Below are 24,360 nucleotides of genomic sequence, written 5' to 3'. Positions count from 1 at the left end.
TGCATGAGGATGCCCCACAGGTGCTCAATATGATTCAGGACTGGAGGCATACTTGGCCACTCAATCACCTTCACCTACAGCTTCCTCAGCAAGGCAGTTGTCCTCTTGGTGGTGTGTTTGGGGTCGTTATTATGTTGCCGTTATGCCCAGTTTCTGAATGTAGGGCATCATGTTCTGCTTCAGAATGTCACAGTGCATGTTGGAATCCATGTTTCCCTCAATGAACTGCAGCTCCACAATACCAGCAGCACTCATGCAGCCCCAGACCATGATGCTACCACCACCATGCTTGGGTGTAGGCAAGACAATTTTCTTGGTTCTCCTCACCAGGGTCTCACCCCACATGCTGGAATCCATTTAACAAGTTTATTTTGGTCTTATTAGACCACAGGACATTTTTCCAGTAATTCATGCATCATTCAACTGTTTGCGGCCTCTCTTGTGAGACAGCTTCAGAAGAGGCTTCCTTTTGGGATGACGCCATGCAAACCGACTTGTTGCAGTGTATGTCGAATGGTCTAAAGCAAGGCTGGCAGCACTCATGCATCTGTTTTTCGAAGCAGCTTCTGCACCTGACGCACAGGACAAGACTCAAATTCTTTGATGGACCCTTGCGAGGCCTGCTCCAAGTGAAACCCGTCTTGGGAAAACCTTTATAACCCTGGACACTGTACTGTAACTAAGTTTTAGGGTGTTACTGATCTTCTTATAGCTCAGGCCCTCTTTGTGAAGAGCAACAATTCTAATTCTTAAATCCTCAAGAGTTCTTTGCCATGAGGTGCCATGTTGAACATTCAGTATGAGGTCAGTATGAAATAATTGTACTTAAAGCACCAAATTTTAACTGCTCTAATACAAGATACACAAATTTGTATGGTCCTGTCAAACAGACAAAAACACGAGTTATTTTTAGAGGACAGTAAATCTGTACTGCTATACAAGCTGCACACTGACTACCCTAAAATAGATGTTTTATTTCTATAGGATTATCCCTTGAGAAGATGTACTGCAATGGTTGCTGAAATGGGAGGGGTGTACTCACTTTTGTGAGATTCTGTATAATGGGGTCACCAAGGTGAAGATGGTTCCTTTTCTGTTTTCTCTCAAGGTTTCATCCTCTTGTTGTCGCAGGGAGTTTTTCCCTGGCCACTGCTGCCATTGACTTGCTCATTAGCGATAGACATAAGGGGACTTATTTATGTGCCTAAAATATATATACATTTTTTTTATTATTTTGTAATGTTGCTTTGTCACCATACCTATTATTATAAGTGCTATACCAATAACACTGAATTGAATTGAAAGGTGCAGTGCCACCTCACATGTTCATGTGGGTTTCTTCTGGGTTCTCATTGTCCAAACACATGCAGGTGTTATATTTACTTGCCCCAGATGTTACTGTATTACTGTATCTGCTTAGTGACCTGCTATCAACTGATCTTAAATTCCCCTTACTGCATTTAGAGACTCCAGATTCACTGCACTCTGCTCAGTGTTTACTGATAATGAATGAATGCTTATTTTCTACAATTACTGAGTTCATTTTTGAGTGCAAAGCAACGTGTCTTGATATTGGCACAAGAACTCTAACTGTAATATCAATACCAATTAATAATAACCAATGCAATAATAAAGCTGCATGCAAAAATCATTAACAGCATTTTTGGGACAACAGCAAATACAGATAATGTCATAAATGTCTTAAAAACTGCAGATCTAATTAAGGCGGCATATTGGCACCTATTGTTGCATCATGTCCTTGTTTGTATAAGGATTCCTTACCATCTTCTGAAACCATACTGCTGGGTAGAACGGCTACCATAGATTGTGTGTGAACCAAGAACGTGGTCCTGCCTTATGCTTATTGGTTGTCTTATGCTCCCAGGATCACTTCTGAATCCATACCCGCACTGCCGAGGATAGGGTTTAATAAAAATGCGCTTAGAAATGAACAGCTAGTGCTGCAGCTGGAAATATTGGACAACAAATGCTTGGGAGATTTGAAAATATAGTTAAACATGTCAAAGTCAAAATAAACAGTCATTTTTTACAGTCAAGAACATCCTTTTATTCAATCAGTTAAAGGTGCTGCTCTTTTCAAACTGTTTTTCTTATTATGGAAAAGAAATTGTAATTAACACATGCATTTCACCATGAGCTCTGGAGGGCATGTCTATAAAAAGGGCAATAGCTTTTTAAGGGTTAGTGAAGAAGCTACGGGCCAGGGCAAAGGCTGCTGGGAAATCGATCTACTCTAAGCTTATTACTTATCCCAACACCCAAAACAAACTATCAAAAAAAAAAAAAAAAAAAAAACCCCCACAACCCCAAGAGGAAATAGAAAAATGTCGAAAAAGACGGATGGTCAGCGCCAGGAAGGGACAAGGCCCTGGGAGAGTTCTGTCCACAACATTTATGGCTTTTTTTTTTTTTTTCTTGTAATCTCATCTCTTGTAATCATGGCTGATACATTTGCTGGCTTTATGTATTTAGGAAAAGTTTGCATATTTATGTGGGACAACAATCAGGCTGTGATTTGTAGGCCTGAGATTATTCATTTGCTGGTGCTTCACTGATTTTCAAGGCACCTTAATTATCACTACAGTTCAGGTTTGATGGCATGCAGCTTGTCGGTTTGGTCTGAGGGGTTTGGCTCATAATTGCAGATTACGCTGGAATTTCGTTTTTTTTTTCCTTTCATTTAGATTAGTTTTTTTAATACGTTATTGAATTTCTTTCATCCATTGCTGTACCCATTCCGTAATAAGGTGCTTAGTAATGTCAGGTAAATTCCCCAAATGTTAAATACCTGGTCTCGTATAACCACTGCAAAGGTGCATTATCTACAAAAAATTCTCAGTGTGGCATTTGTACCACCTAAATATGCATTATCAACAAAAAGAAAAGATTTTGGCAAAAAAAAAAAAAGGATGAATAAATAGTCAAAACAAGTCACAAACCTATGGTAACCCAGCAGCCTTAAATCCTTCCAGCACCTTTTAAGAGGACTTCCTACGTCCACCAGTTTCCGCCTTCACTAAAATATGATTAACTGCTCCATGTTGAAACCTTAACCCTTCATACACCCTTTGACTGACATCCCGCCAGAGCCCACTGGTGTAACTTGTTCACTTACATTAACTGTTCAATGGAGAAGCTGAAGAGATCGGTATGGTATACAATGTGAAGCATACAGACAAGAATAACATGTAACCTAACTGCATTCTGCTCAGACAAAAAAGTTTTTTCTTTTTTTTTCTTTTAAAAACCCCTCCATTCAATGAAAATGGGGAAGGGGCAGGAAAGGAGATGGTTATGCGACTACAGACTATTCCAGTGTCCAAGAGAGGCAGAAGACAAGGAAAGGAGTACAGAGGAAGGAAAAGCAAGACAAGAAGGTTTTTTTTTTTTTTTTTCTCAATTTTTCTTTTTTTTTTTTTCAATTTCAGCATCAACAATAAAAAGAGGAACTAAGTCACACCAATTTTTCCTTTATTACTATATATACTGCTTTGAAGAGCTTGAAGAAGGACAGAATATAGAAGCGGGCTGAAAGAGGGGTTTCCGAGACGGGCACTGAGGATTACAAGATGGAGTCTGTGAACAAAGGCACTTTTTTTAGGGACAACCTTGAAGATGCTCTGAGTCTAACACTACATCACAAAACAAATATTTAGAGTTTAGAGTAATTTACATTGGGACCGGGAGGGGGTGTTGGTTTAGGAGAGGGGGTGGGGTTCACTTTGCAATGTTTTTATTGGTTAAAATAATGTTCGAATCGGCTTACGCGAGTATTTAACGAGGGGAGGCTAATAATAAACAACAGCTACCATAGGAAAGGTCTCATTTCCGCTGAACTGACAATTTTCAAGGGCGATCGAGTTGATTAAAAGCATCTCACAAGGAAAGGGTAGACCTTGTCATTGAGTCTGGATCTGTTTTAAATCTCTATGTACAAATGCCATCAATGCTCTAGCTTCTCACTGGATAATGTCCTGAACAGAACTGACTAAGCATCGTCATGATAAGTAATGTGTATTTATGGCTGCCAAATACATAGTGCAATTTCTTCTGTCTCTCTTAACTTTACATTGTAAACAATATTTCCTTTCTGATTTTCCTTCTCAGGACTTCTGTGTATTTGTTATTGATTTGGATTTTATCCACCTTCTGTGACTGAACCTCTCTGATGGGAGAAAAAAAAGCCTTTTTTTTTTAGGCTAAAATGAACCCCTCCCCCTTTACTAAATTCTAAACAAGAAATAGAGTATGCATGTTTTTTTTTTCCTAAAAATTTTTGCGTTTATGATAACACTTACTTGTTTTTTATTTATGTATAATAGAGTTTGAATGTACTGTATTCCATAAAAAGCACCAGTTTCATTTAGTGATATATATATTTTTCGATGTGTTGCAAAACTGTTTCTTCAGCCCTCCCAAGTTTTGAGAACAAATCATTACAAATAAACATTAAAAAAAAAGGAAAAAGGCTATTAAAAAAAAAGAAAGAAAGATTTAAAAAAAACTCCCAAAACTTACAAAGACTTTTTTTTTCTCTCTGCCCTGTAGTTTAGAGTCCCGGACCTTTTGGACTTGAAACAATAACAGAAGGGGTATTTTTTTCCCCCCTTCTTCTATCACACCCTCTAACAATCTAACAGACGAACACATTTCTCTACCCAAGGCATTGCACATGGCTCAATCAACATACATAATTTTTCAATTACAAATACTTCCCATCCAAACACAAAAGAACTCAAAAGCCACATCTTTCTCCTCAACACTACTGATACTGTTTACTATAGAAATACATTTTCTATTTCTTTTTTTCCTTTTTTTATTTTCATTTTTCAGGGACTTGATGCTTGTTGGGCTTTTCCTATGTTGAGTGTATAACCGGGTTTTTAAGACTGGTACTACTTAAAAAAAAAAAAAAAAAGAACTTGTTTATTAATTGTAATGCTGCCATAAATTCAGAAAATAACTAGACTGCCACTGAGCTTATTATGCAAAACAAAACAAAAAATGTTTATATAAATATATATGGATATCTCCTGTATATATAAAGATGTCTGTAATTAGTGAGCTGTCACTTGCCACTTGTTTTGCTCCAGACATAAAAATTTCTTTCTCTATAGCTTATATGTGAGAAAAATAACCTGAATTCATGTTTAACAAATTGCATAATGGGAATACAGAGGCACTTCCATTGATTAGAAAAGAAAAGTCCATCGCCATCATTAATTCTCATTTAGCAATGCTAGTCCTCTACTACGCTGATGACGTGGCTGCCAATCGGCAACCGCGCTTCCCTGCAGTGAGACACAGAATCAGGCAGTCCAGTTATTTTGTGAGCTCGGTGAGTCAAATAATACGGCTAAAAATTAAATTGATGGTTAAAACTAGCTGATTTATGACGATGTCAGCATGACTTTGTACTGTAAAGGCAGATTTGGATTGCCCTATATTAATCCAAGGCTTCCCTTTAAATCAGTCAGTTGGAAGGTGTGTGTGTGTGTGTGTGTGTGTGTGTGTGTCTTAGGCCATGCTCTGAACATGCTCTACTATTTGCAAATCCAATAAATCCCTAAGGAGGGTGTGAACATAGCAGATAAAGCAATGTGTTATCTAAATGGCCATTATTACATACCCCTCTCCTTCTAAATAACAACTACAACACTCTTTTGCTCCGCAGTGAGGCATCGTGTTCTTGGAACACAGCCGCATGGGAGAGTAAACAGTTCAGAGAGGATGGGGTGTGTCTTCCAGCCAGGAAAGTGAACGTCCACTGAACCTTTCCAGTGTTTTTCGGAAAACTTGTAACTATATGTGAGTATCAAATTCATCAATTCATGTGAGTATCATAATTGTTCACTATGACAATAAGATTTAAAGTTTAAAGCTTCCAAAGCTCTGCCCATTGAATGAGTGTCTGTGCTTTGTAACTTCAGAATCTTAAAACTCACCCAATCAATTTGACTTTTGTGTGTACACAATAATGTGCAGCAGGTTCTTCGAACAGCATGTCACTATGAGATTTTTGGGGCATGATGCTGTCACTCGACTAAAGACAAAAGGTGCATATTAATGTACTGGAAAGTTTTGTTCCAAAGTGATTTGATGTGATCGGCTGCCTCCGATGTCAGTCAAACCCGTGAAATTAAATAATGTGGATGTTGTAAACCCCTGAACCCGGGGCCCAGATGCTGTATGAGTACGGAACTCTTGACGATCAGGACGTGCAGAATTTTCAATTAGTATTTCCCAATTTTTTCATGTATCCAATTCCTGCCAATCAACAGCTACCAACCCAAGTGAATGAAGGTTTCTTCTAAGACGAGTGAATCTGCACTGTCTATCTGGAACTGGTGCTTATGCTACACCACAGCTAAAAAAATATGCTAACAGTGACGTTCTATAAATGTCCTAGAATGTTAGAGGTGGTAAGGCATTGTATTGGTTTCTGATTTGGAATGTCAAGCAGAAAAGTAATATAAAAATTGACTCCCTTATTACCAATGTGACAATTTGTATGCAGCAGTTCAGAGACATGGCAGTGGCTTGATGTGTGTATGTGTGTGTGTAAGGGTTGTAAGGGATTACAGTCGGTATTCAATTGGCACTAAGGGCGAGTATAAGGCCTGAATTTGAATCTCTTTAATTGGACAGCCTCCATAGGTAGTTTTTATCTAGGTCATAGTGTGTTTTCCTACATCAGCCTAAACTGAGAGACTGTCCTCTATGATTGTTGATATACATCCAATATTAACTTTAGTGTGTGATATCTACTTTCACTTTTACCTCAAAACACTGTGTGCAAACATTTTTTTCTTTTCTGTCAATCCTATATTTAATAGCAGACATGAGAGTAGTGTTTTACTTTCCTTTTCTAGTGCAATACTTTAGGTATATTTTTTGCTTGATTGTGGTTCTGATAAGTAATTGTTGTTAAGCTCGCTGTTAAAGAAATGGGCACATCGAGACCAATTTCTACACTAAACTACAAATGGTGTCAGAAGGGACAATTAGCTAGTTTTAGCTTTAACTCCATACTAGATGTCAGGATGAATAACATCTCAATTATTTGAAGTCCCAATCTACATCTATGCTTTTCATATTAAAACCTCACCATTATTGAATGTCCCCAGCCATTGCACAATATAAGTGACAGATTCTTTTTTTCTTCTTCGGGATGTTCTTTTGTGTTTCTGCTTTTCGTTGTCATTTCTGTGGTTTTTGAGAGACTCCATGTCCTCCTTCATAATGTCACGTGATCCTCTTATTAAAAAAGGGGGAGGGGGTCATTTGCTGTAAGATGACAGGATCAGAACATTCCAAATGATATGAAGATTTGCTGGTTTCCTTTGTTGTTCTGTCGGGCCAACAGGGTCAGAGGGCAATTTTAGATGGGATATTCTTTGTTTCCTGATTCAAGATTCCAGATTGTAGTGACAGGATTTTAATTGCTTGTTGGCAGGTAAGTTTTGTCAGAGGAACCAAGACTGAAACAAAAAGAGAAAAGAGGTGTTAGAAGACGCACACCAAAAATAAAGTACTTAAAACAGCAGCCTCGCTAATACTCTCGCCTGAACTTTCAAGGTTGTCCACTAGATGTCCCAATTGCCTTGCTAAGCAAGTTGTACTCTCTCTCCCCACCCTGTCCCTGTCCTCCTTTTGGAAGAGTGTATGGAGCTGTGAACTTCTCCCCACAACAGCATTATCATTGTGGTTTACCTCTATACCATAAATATTTAACTACCTTCTGGAGCAGATAATATAACCCGACCTTTAGGAATCAATAAACAATCTTTAACTGATGAAATAATTCTACATCTCAGGAAAACGTGATGTTTTGGGTTGTTTGTATTGTACATTTGAGGTGCCTGGCGATGAGCAGCAGAATGAGATTCGGTTCCTCCAGACTGGCATATAAAACCAAGCTGAAGTGGCTTGAGAACATTCTGGGAGTCAAGTCTTGGAAGCACTTTGCCTCCAGGGGAGCGGCTTGTGTTTTGCTTGAGTCTCCCCAAACAGCCAAACACACAAAGGCTATCCCATCACAAACACTCCTTCCTCCTCCCCCAGCTCCGGGTATCGCCTCGACTCTTCCCCTGTGTGCTCTGCTCCTCCCTCTCTCGGCTCTATCGCGCTCTGTGTAATCCTTGGCAGGAGTTAGCACCCTTTTTCTTAGCCCCCTTTTTTGACTTTGACCACCCCTCTGCTTGCCACCTCTCAAGTTCAAGTTCAACTGGCTATGACATCATGTCTGGTTGCTGTGGGTAACCAGACAGTCAGGACGTGGCTTCTCAGTTTGCGGGGTCATGCTGAAATTCTCACCCTCACTCCTCTTTCACATTCTTCCTTGGGACAGGGTCAATGCAGGCCTCTGTTTGGCCACAAGGGAGCTCTGCAAACCCAATTTTCAGCTCTTGTACTTTTAAGTTTTAAGGATTCCTTTGTGATGGACTTTTGTATACTGTTTTATTATATTGAGCAACAAGTGTGCTTATTTATATGATCATTTTCTGGATGTCTTTTATTATTTTTTTTTTTATAAAGCATTCAGAATCCAATGGTAACAAAACGAAGGCCGGTCAAACCCCCAGTTAGAGTCAGCTAAAAACAGGAAGACTGAATCAGCCGAAAAAAGGGTTAATGGGGTGGAGTGAAAAGTGAAAGGAAGACTAACAGTGGGAGAGAAGGAGTGAGTGAGAGCATTGGAGAGATGGAGCTGCAGAGCTTCAGATGGTTGCCATGTGTTGTGGAGCCGGCCCGAGGCGGGTGTGGTTTACACAGTAATGAGTAAAGTGCAGTGGCTTATGGAGGAGGCTGCCCACTCGTAACGTTCAAATCAACCTCCACTGCACCTCTCCCACTGAGAACTACTCCAGATGGGCCAGATAAACATACCGCACTGCTTATTGTATGTGGGAGAGCAAGTGAGAGAAACAAAGAGCAAGAAAAGCAATGGAGAGACCACACTGACACACACATGGTGTACAGAGTTTACATCTAAGAGACTCTGTCAATGTTTTTGAATCGGGAATCTAGGTAATTAGTATTAATACACCGGCATCCTGCTGTACAGACTGTCTGCAAAATCATTTTCTACGTAAACATTCTTAAAATAAAAAAATACATATTTGGTTTTGGTACTAACTTGTGTCTGCTGGGGGATATTTAGAAAGTTGTTGTCCCGTGATCCGATGCTGACAAACCTGTTGGGAGTTGTGGAGCCTGGCGTGGAGTATGCTAGAGGAAAAGAGAAACAAATCAGCATTTAATTCATTTTTTGTTCTTCAAGGGATCGTCACATGTAAAACTTTTTAGGGGGATGCGATTTTTTTTAAAGATCGTTTTATTTTCTTGAATCGCTCTTATTTCTTTCTCATGCCACAATGATTTAACATCTATACAAACATGGTAGATGATATTACATAGATAATAGCTTTGTACAGGTATATTTAAAAAGAAATCTGGAGGGAAGTGAAGGTCAGAATCAAATGTAGGGCAGTTTAAATGTGATGGACTCCATAGCACAAATTGGTTCAAGAAATTAGAGAAATCACCAGATGTATGAATGAGGCATGGAGGCTAATTTCTAATTTAACAGCCAAAATGTGTTAACATAATGTGTAAACAAATGTTTTTATTATTATTTCATTGCAAACTATCATCAATTAAACAACTAAGCCATTGCTAAATTGTAGTTCAGTTAGTTTGAAGGCATTTTTGATATAGAGATGAAGCATGAATAAAACGTGCCTCAAGGAACCAGTAGTTTGGTCTGAGCTATTTAAAGGTATATCCCACTGGGCTTTCTAAAGTAAAGTGTTCCAGCTAGTGACAAAAGATGCACAATTTAAAAAGTCTGCCTATTTGTATATGTCAGTAAGAAAATGAATAATTTTAATTAAATCATCAGCTGCACCTTGCAAGTTGTACAATGATTTATCCAATGAAACAGGTTTTCAGTGAGATGTACCTTTAACGATATTATCAGGACTTCATGTATGTGGTTACAGGTTTGTGAAAACATTACTGATTGTTAAGGGTTAGTTAGATGTAAACAAATGACAGACTTCAGGACACTGACAACAATAAAACTAGAACAAAAGTTATGAACAAAAGTAAGAAACACAAAAAAAAAAAAACGACATAAAAAAGACAAAAGTGCTCCGTCCAGTGCCCCCGCTGTGGTGGGTTATTAATTTGAAGATGCCAAAACCATCATGCCCCAAACGCCTCCTTTAGAACAGCCCTGCTGTACTGATCAAAGATCAGCTGTTCTTCTTGGACTAGGTCAAAATAGCACAGCTATGCAGTATTTCACCACTAAATGTGGATCAGCACTGGAGTTGGCCCGATCACGTCTCCACAATCCCAAAACAGCAAACTAATCTGCGGCTAAAACTCAACCAAATGGAACTCAAAGCAAACCAACGTAAAAGTCAAAAGATGGGTTCGTTTATTTTACTAATCTATGTGACTTAGATGGGAGTGTAAAGTCAAATGAAGAAGGTGATCTGAGTCCACATTAACTGCCCTAAATTTGTACCCTTCAAAGATTGTATTTGTAGCTGTTCACCACAAAAAGTAAACAGGATCACACTGTTGTCGTTAGCTACCATGGCCAAATAAAACCCATCACCAAAAAGCAGCTATGATGGAGTTACACTGGAGTAATGGATCTTAGAAGAAAAAGAATAATAGTTTGTCTTGACCTTTTTTTGTTTTGAAACAATTAATTAGAATACTAGAATTGTGAAGCTATATTACGTATAATGAATTTGATCAGGATGCCATGGAGCGGGATGAGCGTCTAGCTAAAGTCATCCAATATTACAGTGAATGTTTTATAATGAATTGGGCCACAGTTAAAAAATCGAAATATACAGAGAGATGGTGTGTTGGGCAGACTTTGGGGTTTTTCTATGGGTTAATCTGGGGACATAGACTGGACAGTCCAATTTTGGTCCATGGGTTTATTGAGAATGGCGGGGAGGGGATCACTTACACGGAGATGCGGGCGAGGTGAGTCCGCCATCAAGGGGCATGCTGCTGGGTTTAGAGTCGGGCATGGGGAGGGGCACTGGACGCGCCACAGGGGGTGGCGGAGGCAGCAAGAAGGAGCCGGGCATTTTGCTCTGGCCGCTCCCGTTTGGCTGCAGACAACACACACAGGTTGAGGAGTGTGGATGCCGTCCGACACCCCATAAGGCGACAAGACCAAAGACCAAACGGCAAGACAACGCTGGTTCTTTCCAAACAGAGATGTACAATAGGCGTGGCTGAAAGTGGTGAGGTGTTGAAAAGGGGGGAACAACCAAAAGGATGGCGAATGTGCATCGATTTTGGGTATGGAGGCTTTTATGTTTGTGTATGTCTGTGTGTGTCTAAATCATAGATTCACCACAGGCACGGACACTGGAGCAGTGAAGGAGCGACCGAGATGGAGGGCTTTTCAAACACAAAACACAGGGGCACAAGGATGATGAGATCCATAATAATGAAATTAACTCAAATAGGCAAGAGAGAAAATACTAACTACAAAACATCAAAGCAAATGGAAAAAGCATAACAGAAGGAGGAATCAATGTTGGAATGAAATATATGGAATCTGCTGCTGATTGAGGTGCAGATGAGGATTTATTGAAGAAATTAAGAGAGAAATGTACAAAGCATTGATAATAGCACATGGCACACAACAAGAAGACAGTGAGGCTTAAAAGCTTGCCTTTTAATCTTAGCTTTCACACCGAACTAAAACCCATGAGAAGACAAGACAGGGCTCTCACATTGTTATTAAAAACCTGGCCTTGTCTTCTGCTCACCAATTAAATCTTTGCTCATAAAGCATAAACAGATATGTCGGAAAATTATTAAATTATGCTGTAAAATGTGGTGAAGTAATAAAACACAATAGCTATATTTTGATTTCTATGACAAACTGGGAAATACATATACATATATACATTTTTATACATAAAACTGGCTTTATAATTTCTTCCTTTAAATATTATTTTAATATGTAACCCAACTAGCAGCACACCCTGTTAAATCAAACTGATCATTACATAATGTGTACTTAAATATTTATTAAGTTATTTTGTGAAAGACTGCTTTGTGGGCATCTTACCTGACCTCCAGCTTGACCCGGTCCATCAGCACATACAAACTGCACAAACTCTTTGAGTGGGTCCTGCCCCGGGTGGTGGTGGTAGCGGATGGTGGGGTGAGTGAAATAAGGGCTCGACTGCTGGATGATGGAGGGAGAGGGAAAGTGCAGAGATGAGGCTGAGGCACGGGGGCTCCCTACAGATGCACACATAAAGAGAGAGACAGACAGGGAAAAAGCGTTAGGTACACAGAAACGTATTTGATAAATGAATTAAATGTGGAAAGTCCTGTTTCCACAACTGCATGGGTGACGTGAAACAGATTGATACACAGATGACAACTGTGACCTTATGTAGTATGAAAGGTGGTGGTACTACATACATGCACACATTCACACGTCCATACACCAAATTCCGCATTAAAAGTACTGCTTGTTTCAGTGGTTTTATGAACTAAAAATTTTCAGAATTTTTTTCATGAAGGAATAAAATAGCTTGGAAAGCACTTATTCATGGGAGTGAAAATTAAACCATGCTATTCCTTTCTTTACTCTAATGGTGGGTCTTCCTTCATCTTGATTGGTATGACTGGGATGAACTCTCGCCCTCATCTCATGGCGTGCCAGCCTCCCTATGCCCATCCCAACAGTCCCTCCAGCTGCCCGAGTAAGCCTGCCAAGCACCCGGCTCCCCTAGACGAGAGCAGCCAATGCCCTGCTTCGGTCATCCCCCCACAATCGCCTGTTCCTCTCCCCTTGTCTCGCCGGCTTTCTTTCTACCTCCTTTAATCCCATTAGGGACTGGGCAGAGGCCAAGCTCACTGGTGAGAGTGCCACATACTCCAGAGCCTGGGCCACGGGGCAACGGCAGCCCCAAACACAGTCAGGGAACACAAAAACAACGCATGGCCACCATACAAGGAGGGAATGAAGCATAAGGCCTGTACCAGATCTAGCCACATAACATGTGAGATACAAAATGAAACAAGGCAAACACAGGCAGAGCGAAGAAAGACTGCCACTGTGACACAGAAGATTACAGGTTTTCAGTGCAAAATCGCTGTGTGCAAAACTAAGACTAAGACCGAGTACAATGTACAATAAGTGCATGCAAACATGTTTCTTTCATTCTGTAAAATTCGCTAAAACAAGAGCGACAATGGTCAAATGTCCTTTAAAAGTAAAAAAAATAATAAATAAATAACAAAAAAAAAATATCACAAAATGTTCCCATTTTGTAGTAGTAAAACAGGATAGAAGATGCTCCAGTATAACCACTGTAAACAAATAAACAACATTCAGTATTTTAAGGTAGTCCAGGACTTCTTAAATAAATATGGCCCATGTATTTTAACTGCATATATTTGGTAAGTATTGATTAGTATTATTTCTACATTTGAGGTATAATTAGTGGGTGTTTTAAAGGAGGTTTTGGATGGTTTGATCTGTAAAAAAGAAATAAAAAATTAAGTAAAAAAACAAACACCACCTGACCTAATAACATTGATTTCTGATTACAAAAAAACCCCAATCAATTCAGTTGAAATAACATTGTTTGAGAAGCTCAGAGCATGGATCTGAATGAGGAAAGTGAAGCGCTGCACCCCAGATCAGACAGAAACAAAGTCCACCACTGAGAATGTCCCACCACAAACAGATTGACAGACAGACAGACCAGCTATTTAAAAAAAAAAAAAAAAAAGCTCAAGAAGAAGGTGAGGGAGGAACCCAAAAGTGGGTAAGGTAGGAGAGATCCCACACACAAATCTCCAAACCCAACCGCAACCCAACAGGGCAAAACACAGCCTCACCTCTTTGGCCAAACCAAAGGTGCCCAGCACTGTATAAGTGTGAGGCTTTAGTGAGGGGAGACTGGGGAAAGCGGGAGGGTGGAGGTGGGTGGTGTTGGGGGTGGGTGGGTGTTTAGGGGCTCTGAGTTCTCACCTGGTCTCACTCCTGCCAGCATGGGCAGTGGGTGGTGGGTGAACGGCATGCGGGCAGACCTCGTCTGGCCGGACAGAGCGCTGAAATCGAATTTCCCCGGCTTCTTAAGAGAACCAGGCGACGAGAGTCCTGGCAAAAAAACGGGATCAACAGAATGGCAGAAGAAAGATAGGAGGTTTTAATGAAACAGGCTCTGCGTTCGGACCTTGACTTGATGTGTATGCTTTAGGAGGAGAAAAAAAAAATCACCTCAATTGTAGCAGCAATGGGGAAGAAAAAAAAGGATGGGAGAGGGAGGACTGGCAACAAGAAAAATAGCTGGGTGGAGGCAGTGGTGGCAGGTCCCATTAGATATTTAGTTTGATCTGTCTGTCTGTCTGCCTGTCTTGCTACTCCGTAATGACACCCCCACACACAAAGGGCGATGCTAGAGTTTAACCCTTAGTGCTGCTCAGCTCTGAGACTGGATGATAAGAATAAGTAAAGGAAGTAGAATACACTTCTGTAGCTCGATCGTTTTTTTGTATGTACACAAGTGCATATCTTTTTCCATCAGGAAATATGGTAACAATCGATTAGAAATTTTAGGGTCTTAGCACCAAATACTGTTCCCCCGAAACAAAAACGCTGCAAAGGAGGTTGCTCTCAAAGTGGCAACCATGGACTTTCTAGATACAATAAAAATGGAGCCAAAAAGATTTAAAAACCTCATGGAAGTTGGTCTTCTAAAGATACAATGTTCTAACAAGTTCCCTTTAGTAGCCTTATCTATAGCATGCACTACCTCTCCCCTGGTGCTTGGCTTTATTTGGTTGCCTTCTCTCTTTGCATTCGTGCTCTCTTCATCCTGCTCTCCTTATTTCACCTCCTCCCTTCTCTATGACATTCTGAAATTATTTATTGAAGCATATATATATATATATATATATATATATATATATATATATATATATATATATATATATATATATAAATAAAGATTTCTTAAAAAGAAAAATGTAAAACAAGTGGGATGAAACCAGTGCCTTCTTATTATCCACTGGAATAGTTTTTTCCTCCCTGCCTAATATAAGTGTTGTCTCTGCTCTGCTTTCTTTCTGTCCTAAAGCAATACATGAGCCTAGCTGCAAACCATTTTAAGCTTGTTATGAGTTAAACTGGTAGGCTAGGACCTGTAAGGTACAGAGTGGTAATAAAAGGATTAAAACTGTTTTAGGATGTATTTTAATTAAACCGGAAAGAACAGATGCAGGATCTATTCATCTCCTATGAATAATATATTTTTCCCTATTATTTGTAGTATTTGTTTACTTTCTTTGACCTGACTAAAATAACACTATAAATTGTAAACTATAGATTAAAAAGGTTTACTGAATACATTGGGCAAACTGAGCTGATTATAAAATCTCGAAATGGATGGTGTTTTTTTTTTGTGACATTTAGCAGTGGAGCTGTAACAGTCCTGTCTGTCCAAATATATAACCAATAGACCGTGACAGTGTATCCTGACATAAAAGTAAACAAAATAAGGTGTACTGATATAAAGTACACAACAAAACTCTCTTCACACTTTCAATTACCATACTCATCTCTTTTATAAATCTTTGCAGAGTTAACGCACTGTTCTTTCAGAACATGCTGTACTCTTGTGCGCGGCCCGAACCCGGCAAGCCCGAGGCTACAATTTGGCGCCAGACGAAGAGGAAGACAGGAGGGGAGCGAGGGATGTGCGAATAATGATGGTGGAAGTGTGAGAAATGGAGGGAGAGAGGAGGCGATGACATGTGCCCCTAGTATATAACGGTACATTAAAGTGTCCTCCCATTTCTATAAACGTCGGCCCAGAAAGCCACAGGGTCTGAGCTCAGGCCGATGAGTTTTTCCAAAGTTTGGCGCAAACAGGGGAGCTAAGTATACACTGGGCTTACCAAGTGACCCAGAAACACAGCCAAATGTGTCAGGGCTGAGGAATGAAAAATGAGTCTGTTTTATGATCAAGACTTGTGGCTGGTTTTGAGGTGAAATTATTTTAATATACAGTAATCCAAACACACAATTTAAGATTCTGGGGTTTCAGGTAGTGGCAGAATGATTGGTGCATTTTTAGTATTAGCCACATTACATTAGTGTGAAATCTAATGACAGCCTTTGCTGGCCTATCCCTTTCTTTCTCTCTTTATCTCTCTTTATCTCTCTCTCTCTCTCTCTCTTCCCCATTCTCCTTCCCTCTTTCCATCTACAAGGTAACTGATACCTGAGATTTAGACATAAGGGAGCTTAATGATTGTCCCAAAAGAGAAATAAACAGTCATCAGGTACACTGTCTACATGGTGTAATCTTAAGCTTGTATATCACAGGGTACTACTGGTCAAGATCAGGCTGTGAAAACACTATCACAATTTCATAATTTATTAGAATAATAAAAGTGATCTAAAAAAAATAGAAGATTCTATTTAAATCCACTCTGATCACTCACAGAGCCTTTACATATCCACTTTACAATCTCATTCTCAACTGATTTATCGTGTGAGGTATTTCCTTAATGTTTTTTTACTATATTTCCAAATATACACATCTGCTACACTAAACATGCATGCCATGGCTAAAAATGTCATACTTCATTTCCACTAGTATGCAAAATTTAAATAATCAGCAATTAGATCAGTATTACAATCAATTAAATATCATTAATTGAGAAAAAGGATATTTATTTAAATATTCGTAATAAATTTATATTTAATATTCTTTTAAAATTATTACACACATTACACATTATTTTTAATATTATTATTATTATTTAAATTACATTAGGTGGCCCTGTCTAAGAATTTTAAATGGTGTGATTATGTTTAAATCAACAAACAAATAATTAAATAAATATCCATAGAATTTCCAAATTTGTGGCTGATTCCACGATGGAGAATTAATTAATACGCTAACATATGCGTCTCTGTCAGTGGCCGGAAACAGACGCCAAATAAAAGGCTTTGGAGTTAAAGCTGACAGAAGTTTCTATGATCTCCCCTTTCCTGTCTACACATATGTGACTCTGTGCGTGTGCGTGTGTGTGCATGTGTGTGTGTGTGTGCGCGTGCGTTTTATTTGTTATTTCTCTTCCTCTGTCCAGTTCCTGGCATAATGTATTAGCAGACTGGCAGTTAATCAAATGCTCCCATGACCCTTCAGTCTTGCCACACTAACAAGCTGGCCGTCAGACAAACCTTGAGCTGTAACACAACGGCACACGTGAAACTAGAACACTTACACAACGCTGAGTTTTGTCCCCACACAACAAACACGCACACACACACGCACATACATGCACACTTAAAGGAAAAAAACAAATTCACAAGAGAAAACATGAAACGTCCACATACTGCAAAAACTGTACACGGCCCTGTCTCCTGATTGACACAGGTGCACATGAAGAATAAGCACAGAGTGTGTGTGTGTGTGTGTGTGTCAAGTCAAGACAAGTTTATTTCTATAGCGATTTTCACAATGGCCATTGTCTCAAAGCAGCTTTACAAAATGTAAGAATTTAATTGAATTATGTGTATTTATCCCTGATGAGCAAGCCTGGGTGAAGGTGTCCCTTAGGACAGGAAGGAAAAAGTCCCTAAGATGTTATGTGTGTGCTTCTACAACATTCTCTCATTCACTAGTTGTGGAATGGACAGTATACATGGAACAGGCAAAGTGATATAGGAATGCTGAATGGAAAAGAGAGGGATAAAGTAAATGAACTGAATGTTAAGGGGGTGCTTACACTGCACAAAGAGTCAGCCGTAATGATAAACAACATTGCCTCATTCAGGTACTGAATCACCTTTGGAGTGTAGCAGAGCGTCACACACACTCACAAACACACAAACACCCCCCCCAACCTCCCAATCAGCACCACTACCATCATCATTGCGCTAACAGATGTCTTCTGTAACACAGTAGCTCCCATAGCTGTTGACACATGGAGGCACCATCTGGACCAGTGTGCTGCTTATCTCCAGATTGTTTGTGTGTGTGTGTGTGTGTGTGTGTGTGTGTGTGTGTGTGTGGCATATTTTGAAGACATAAAGCCTATAGCCTCACAGAGGAAACACCTGAGTGTATTTGTGCTTTGTGTGTTTGTTTGTTTGGGTTGTATATATGTGTGTGAGTGTGTGTGTGTTTACAGGTGCTAGGTCTCAAGGCAGGCCTTGGTAACCCTCAAGCTAAAGTATCATTTAGTTAACCATACATAACACACGCAGCCATAAGTAGCTGCCAGTGCACTTGTGTATTATGGTAATTAATGCCTATTAATAATTACGGGAAAACAATGGAAGAAGTAAATATTACCAGCTGCGAGAACCCTTTGGAACCTTTCAAACAAGCTAATACTACACTCATTTAGAAATGCAACAAAAACCCACACTTCACATGTTTGGAACCTTTGAAAATCAGAGTTTTCTAATGAAACACATTATTTCCCTTTGATTTACTGTGAAATTTAGTGCTATTGCTTTTTGCAGTCCAGTGCTATTTCAGCTGTAGTCCTGCTTCTTGCATACCATTCGATAACAAAGCTCTGTATTCAGGTCAATAGCCAACATCCATCAGTAGATAGATTACAAGATATAGCAACCAATAAGCCCAGTCAGGGGATTTATTACAATTACACCAATGAAAACACTGAGGCCATTAGTGGTCCCTTGTGAAAATATGTTATTTACTACATACTGTGTGACCCAAAGGTCTAAGAACAGTAGTGAAAATATTTCCATTTCTCATTTCTAATTTAATTTAACGTTTTCATAAAGAAATGACTGCATGCTATCAGCAAGAGCATAAATGGAAAGAAGAATCTTTCTGTTTTTCCCTGTATTCTTTCTCTATTTTACTTTTCCTTAATAACAGTGTGCAATCAAGCTGCTGTGTGATCCAAAGGTTTAGTAAAACCTAATGATCAGTATTCGATCAAATGCACTACTGTCACCTAATAATGAGAATAGATGACACTCAAGAAAAGTCTCACGATTTTTATAAATGAATTAACATAGTCAGTATGATTTATTTGATCTAAAATAATGTAGAAACTATGCAGAAATCTGAATATTGTACTGTACATTTCCTTTCTTTGTATTTATTTTTTTGGTAGAAATTTGACAGAATATAGAAACAGCCCAGGTTTTCAATGTGGTCTCAGACATTTAGACTCCAGGAATATAGTGGAAATGTTATATCCTGTATAATAACCAGCTATTATCCCTGAAGTAAATTAAAATAAATTCTGCAGGACAGGGAGTACTCTTGAACCAGTGTTTCAATGCCAATGTGGTAATCAGTATTAGCAACTTTAACGCTATTTTCAACTGTGGCATCTCAGGTTAAAATATTTATTAATATTTCAGGTTTAACATTTATGATATAATTTTGATGTTTTTGATGAATATTGACATTCTGTCAAAGAAATGACCACTAATCAACTACAGCTAAGCTAAATTATATTTTAGGGATAAAAGTATGTAGACACCAATCCATCGCATCCAAATGTGGTTCTTTCCGAGTTTCTAACTGTTGCAACAAACTTGGAAGAAAGCATTTGTATTAAATGTCTTTGTGTGCTGTAGCATAAACATATAAAAAAGTGGAAAATAAGTGGCCCAAGCGTCCAGCATGACAATACCCCTGTGCATAAAGTGCAGTCCTTAATGACATGGATTGCTATGGTTTTTGTGAAAGAACTTGAGGAGCCTGCACAGACCTCAACCCCCGCAGAACCTTAATGGAACAAACTGGAACACCAAATGCATGCTGGGCCTTCTATCTAACATTAACTCACTAATGCTCTGAATAGTCAGATCCCGACAGCCATACTTCTGAATCTTGTGAAAAGCCTTCCTGGAAGTGTGTAGGTTATACAAAAAAGGAACAGTGGACTAAATATGGATAGCCCAAAAGTTTGGTCCGGTATCCACAAAGTTTTAAGAGTATCTTGCTCTGATCTGAAGTCACTGATTCTAAGTGTCAAGGTCATTGTTTAGGTCTTATATTTCTACACTTCTCTAGCAACATTGGGGTTTTATATCTGTTAAATCTATGATTTGATCACCTCTTACTTTTCAAAACTCAGTATGACTATGATTGCTGGTTTATTTACTATCTGGGTATTTATTTCAAAGTGGACTTGCTCGTATATGAAAAGTAAACTGTTAATATACTCAACACTTCTATCCAACTGTATATTAGTATATTGGTAAACATTTAGTACTTATAGTACTCTTGTGCTAGAAAATATCTTTCTGTGGTCTATTTTGAAGTGATTACAGCTACTTCCTCAAAAGGCTTTTCACAGAGATTATGTTCCACTGTGTAGGGGTTGAATTTAAGAGACATTTGTAGCATAGTTCAACATCATTTTTCAAAGCTGACAGCTTGTATTCTACAGTTACACAATCACTGACACTTACATAAACAAGTATTATAAATGAATAGTGAGTATGCAGACTAAGCAGTGAACTTTCCAATTTGCTGGGTATACTTTTACTGATTTTGTTTTACAACATTTGCTAATTTACATACAGAAACTGCAAACTCCACAGTAGACAACCTGCAACATCATTATAGAACCACATTTCTTTCATTCACACAAATAGATTATGTAGCCAGGGACCACTTTAACTGTGAAATAAATTCCCTAGATCCCCTTTGTACAGATTTTTTAGAAACCTAATCCACCTATTGAAATATTAGGTTTAGTATTGAAATGTATGCAGCAATATGCTGGGTGTTTATGGTATAGGGCTTTTATTTTATTCCTGCAATTGCCACAACATATAAAGTCCAAGTTGATATTTTCAGGTCGTTTTTAAATTAGTGTGGGAACACCGGACCCCACTTTAAAAACTTTGAAAACTTCATAATAGTGTAGTAATGCTCTATTCAGTATTACAAATACAAATATTAATAAATTACATGTATTTTTAAAAGTACTCAAATTTTCTTTGAGCTTTTTACACAAATAATGTATAACCATATACACAGTGTTAGATGTAAACCAAAGGTAAACCCCTGCCTTTGGTTTCTTGCGAAATCATGCACCAAAAGGTGTGAAAATAACAAGGCTACAGCTCATAAATTTTAGTGCAACTAACTGTTACTGATAAACACTCACTGTCATTAGTGATCCTGTTTGAACCTGGGGTACCTACTGAAACTAAAGGTCCCTTTCATAGGTTCACTCAAGGCTGCGTCAGTAGATGAAGCTACGCAGCGACTTGTTCCCCTATTCAAGGAACCACACGTTCCTTTGCATAGATGCTGCGTCACATCAGCTTCTGATGCAGAGTCTCGTTCCCTAACTAGGAAACCATAGTTGTATAAGTGACCTGGACTTTTCTCTTCTAGCCATTTTAGTTTAGAATGCATTTTATTGATGCTGCCAGATTTTGAATGTGCATGTATCCCAAATTTCAACTCACTGGTCCAACCTTTAAACCCGAAACTAGAGAAGTATTAAAATGTGGAGCAAACATCAAAACTGAAACACAGATTTCTTACTGAAGCATATTAAATATGTGAAGCAGGATTAGGATTGTGTTAGGAATAATTCCAACACAGGAATCCTATTTACTTATACAAATTCGGAGCAAGTTTGCCATGAATTTGATGACATGAAAAAACATTTCTATATAATATGCAATAGAAAAGGACAAGGGGAGACAGGGTATTGTGAAAGAAAAACAGAGAGAGAGAGAGAGAGAGAGAGAGAGAGAGAGAGTGAGAAAGAGAGAGAGAGAGAGAGAAAGACAGAGAGAGAGAAAGACAGAGAGATGAAACCAAGAAGAAGAAGACACAAAGAGGAGAAGTAGCAACATTGAGAAAGAAGAACGGTCAGTTTGGATTCAGGTTGTGAGTGGTGTAAAGCAGTAAAGATGAGGGTAATGTGGTCTAACCATGGTAAGGAAACTGCACGCCATCGCTCTCATGTTTAATCTTCCTCTCCTGCATACTGGCCAAATGGTGCTGCACTGAAAAACCCAAACAGGGGAGAAGGGCAGAGTTAACAATATGACAGAGAGAAAGAAAGAGACTTTTGGGACAGAGGACATTACGGGGCAGTGTTAATTCATTTTACATCAATTACATGGTGAAAAACTTTATAGGCTGTTTTATAGTATATTACTATATACATTATGTAATATGTCTTATATGCACACGACAGAAAATTCGAACAAAAGCCGATCACACAAAAATACAATCCATGGCTTTACATATGGAAACAATTTTTAGAGTGAGAGTGAGAGAGAGAGAGAGAGAGAGAGAGAGAGAGAGAGAGAGAGAGAGAGTCAGAGGGAGGTGGGGGCAGGTACAGTATGATACATTGTGGGGAAAAAATTTAAAAGCAGCAAATAATCATGTATTTTATGTCTTATTCCCCATTAATTCAGTAAACATTGCACATATGAACATAGTGTTGCATGAATGGAATGAGGGACCATATGGACACAAAGAACAAATGTACTGTTCATCTTTCTGGAAGCTTCCGTTCTACAGGGTGTGAAGTCCATTATATAACTTGTTTATGAAATAAACACCAGAAAGTCTCACCACCAGAAGTAGTGGTGGTGTATATGGGGGATTACTGAAAGAGAAACAGATGTGAAATATGTGGTCATGTTGTGGCAATGCAGTGAATACCACATCCCAGACACAATGATCATCTACAGAATTGACTTTATAGGAGTGAAATGCTATTTAAGACGTTTAAGCGATCCTCCCCACCCTGAAATTCAAGAGGAAATACCAAAAAAAAAAAAAACCATGGCCAAGTTCTTTCTAGAAGATTTATTCCTACTTTTTTTAATATTTCCAATATGTACACCCCATTTAGCCATAAAACAAAGATTATATATTAATAAATGTCACAAAAAGTATTGCAATAACATTCCTACACATCTTCACCCACACAGCAGGCCTGGCCACTGAACACACACATCTACACACACAGTTCTTGCATGCAGTTTTAGCTATTTTCCTAAGGTTAGCCCTAAGAACAAATCAAATATAAACTCATACATGCACTATTACAGTATATTATAATTATTTATACTAGCGCACAATTGTGTGCCTTTTTTTCTCCCAATTTTCTTGTGTTAAGTCATATTCAATGGCTATAATCGTAGTGGCAGCTACAAAGCCTGCACAGACATATATTGTCATTATATAAGCAATAATACTGTACCTTATCGGTTATATAGTAACAATTTACATGGGGACCTGTATGATGGGAGCTCTGCATTAACTGATATAAAACAGAAAATGTCTTTGTTGATCTGTTGTAGAGATGATCATTTCGCATTTTGGGAAGACAGTCTTCACTGTCAATGTTTTCTAACAATCAGAGTTAAATATGGAGGCCTTCACAATGTCTGTTGCTCTGTAGCATGAAATATAGCACTTTATTTATTAACATCAAGAGAAAAACTATTTATAGCTGTTACTTGCAAAACTCATAAGATTACTCCCAATTATTAAACAGACAAAACATACACTATGTGGCCAAAAGACAACTGACCTTTACACTCTCATTATATATACTTATTTCATATATAAAGTCCTGGGAAAACTTTTCACTAGATTTTGGCATTTGGCTATAGTGATTTCCTCAGTCAGGGGATTTGAAGTTATGTAGTAAACTCAAACTCAGTTTACAATGTTGAATAGACTTTTCCCCAAGACCTTGCTATAGCTCATTTAGCTAATATTCACAGCTTTTGTGAATGTGATGAGCTGTGTATAATGTCAGTGTTACTATAACCAACAGCAACACTTGAATTTTCATTATAGTTGAGTATTTAACTGCACAGCTTTTTTACTGCAGATGTGAGTTTAATCTTCTTAAAAGATAATACTATAGAAATTAAACTTGGACATATAAAGTAGTCAATGTGCAGCTTGTATAGCGGTACAGATTTACTGTCCTCTAAAATAACTCAACATACAGCCATTATTGTGTAAATAGCTGACAACAAATGTGAGGACAGTAAATCTATACTATACAAGCTGCACATTGACTACTCTAAAATATATCCAGGTTTAATTTGTATAGTATTGTTTCCTGAGAAAATATACATAAATAATTGCTGAAATGTGTATATATTGAGAATATAATTGTATTATTTTTAAAAAATATTTATAATATTTAAAATGTATAATGTTTAAATATATATATATATTTAATATATTAAATATATATATAAATATTTGACTGTAACCCATCTGTTGCTGCAAAATTTATCCCCCAATCCCGCCCGTC

The 24,360-nt window shown here is 38.4% G+C and overlaps 1 protein-coding gene across 15 annotated transcripts in view; it reads right to left on the bottom strand.

Moving 5' to 3' along the window:
• Positions 1 to 2,043: 2,043 nt before the first annotated feature.
• Positions 2,044 to 24,360, bottom strand: part of nfixb (nuclear factor I/Xb) — a 132,436-nt gene continuing 110,119 nt past the window's right edge. For 6 of the 15 annotated variants that reach the window (XM_046866709.1, XM_046866707.1, XM_046866710.1 and 3 more), the window contains 6 exons: positions 21,998 to 22,072; positions 14,063 to 14,191; positions 12,140 to 12,315; positions 11,018 to 11,165; positions 9,161 to 9,252; positions 2,044 to 7,502 (listed from right to left, as the gene is read on the bottom strand). In XM_046866709.1, coding sequence (XP_046722665.1) covers positions 7,488 to 7,502; positions 9,161 to 9,252; positions 11,018 to 11,165; positions 12,140 to 12,315; positions 14,063 to 14,191; positions 21,998 to 22,072 — 635 coding nt within the window. In that variant the 3' untranslated portion in view covers positions 2,044 to 7,487. The remainder of the gene's footprint in view (positions 7,503 to 9,160; positions 9,253 to 11,017; positions 11,166 to 12,139; positions 12,316 to 14,062; positions 14,192 to 21,997; positions 22,073 to 24,360) is intronic. The other 9 variants (XM_046866716.1, XM_046866715.1, XM_046866721.1 and 6 more) reach the window with 6 other exon arrangements.

The sequence above is a fragment of the Silurus meridionalis genome, chromosome 14, assembly GCF_014805685.1.
Source record: "Silurus meridionalis isolate SWU-2019-XX chromosome 14, ASM1480568v1, whole genome shotgun sequence".
NCBI classification, from domain to species: Eukaryota; Metazoa; Chordata; class Actinopteri; order Siluriformes; family Siluridae; genus Silurus; species Silurus meridionalis.
The sequence above is the reverse complement of the archived record's forward strand: the minus strand, read 5'-3'. Positions and strand labels throughout refer to the sequence as shown.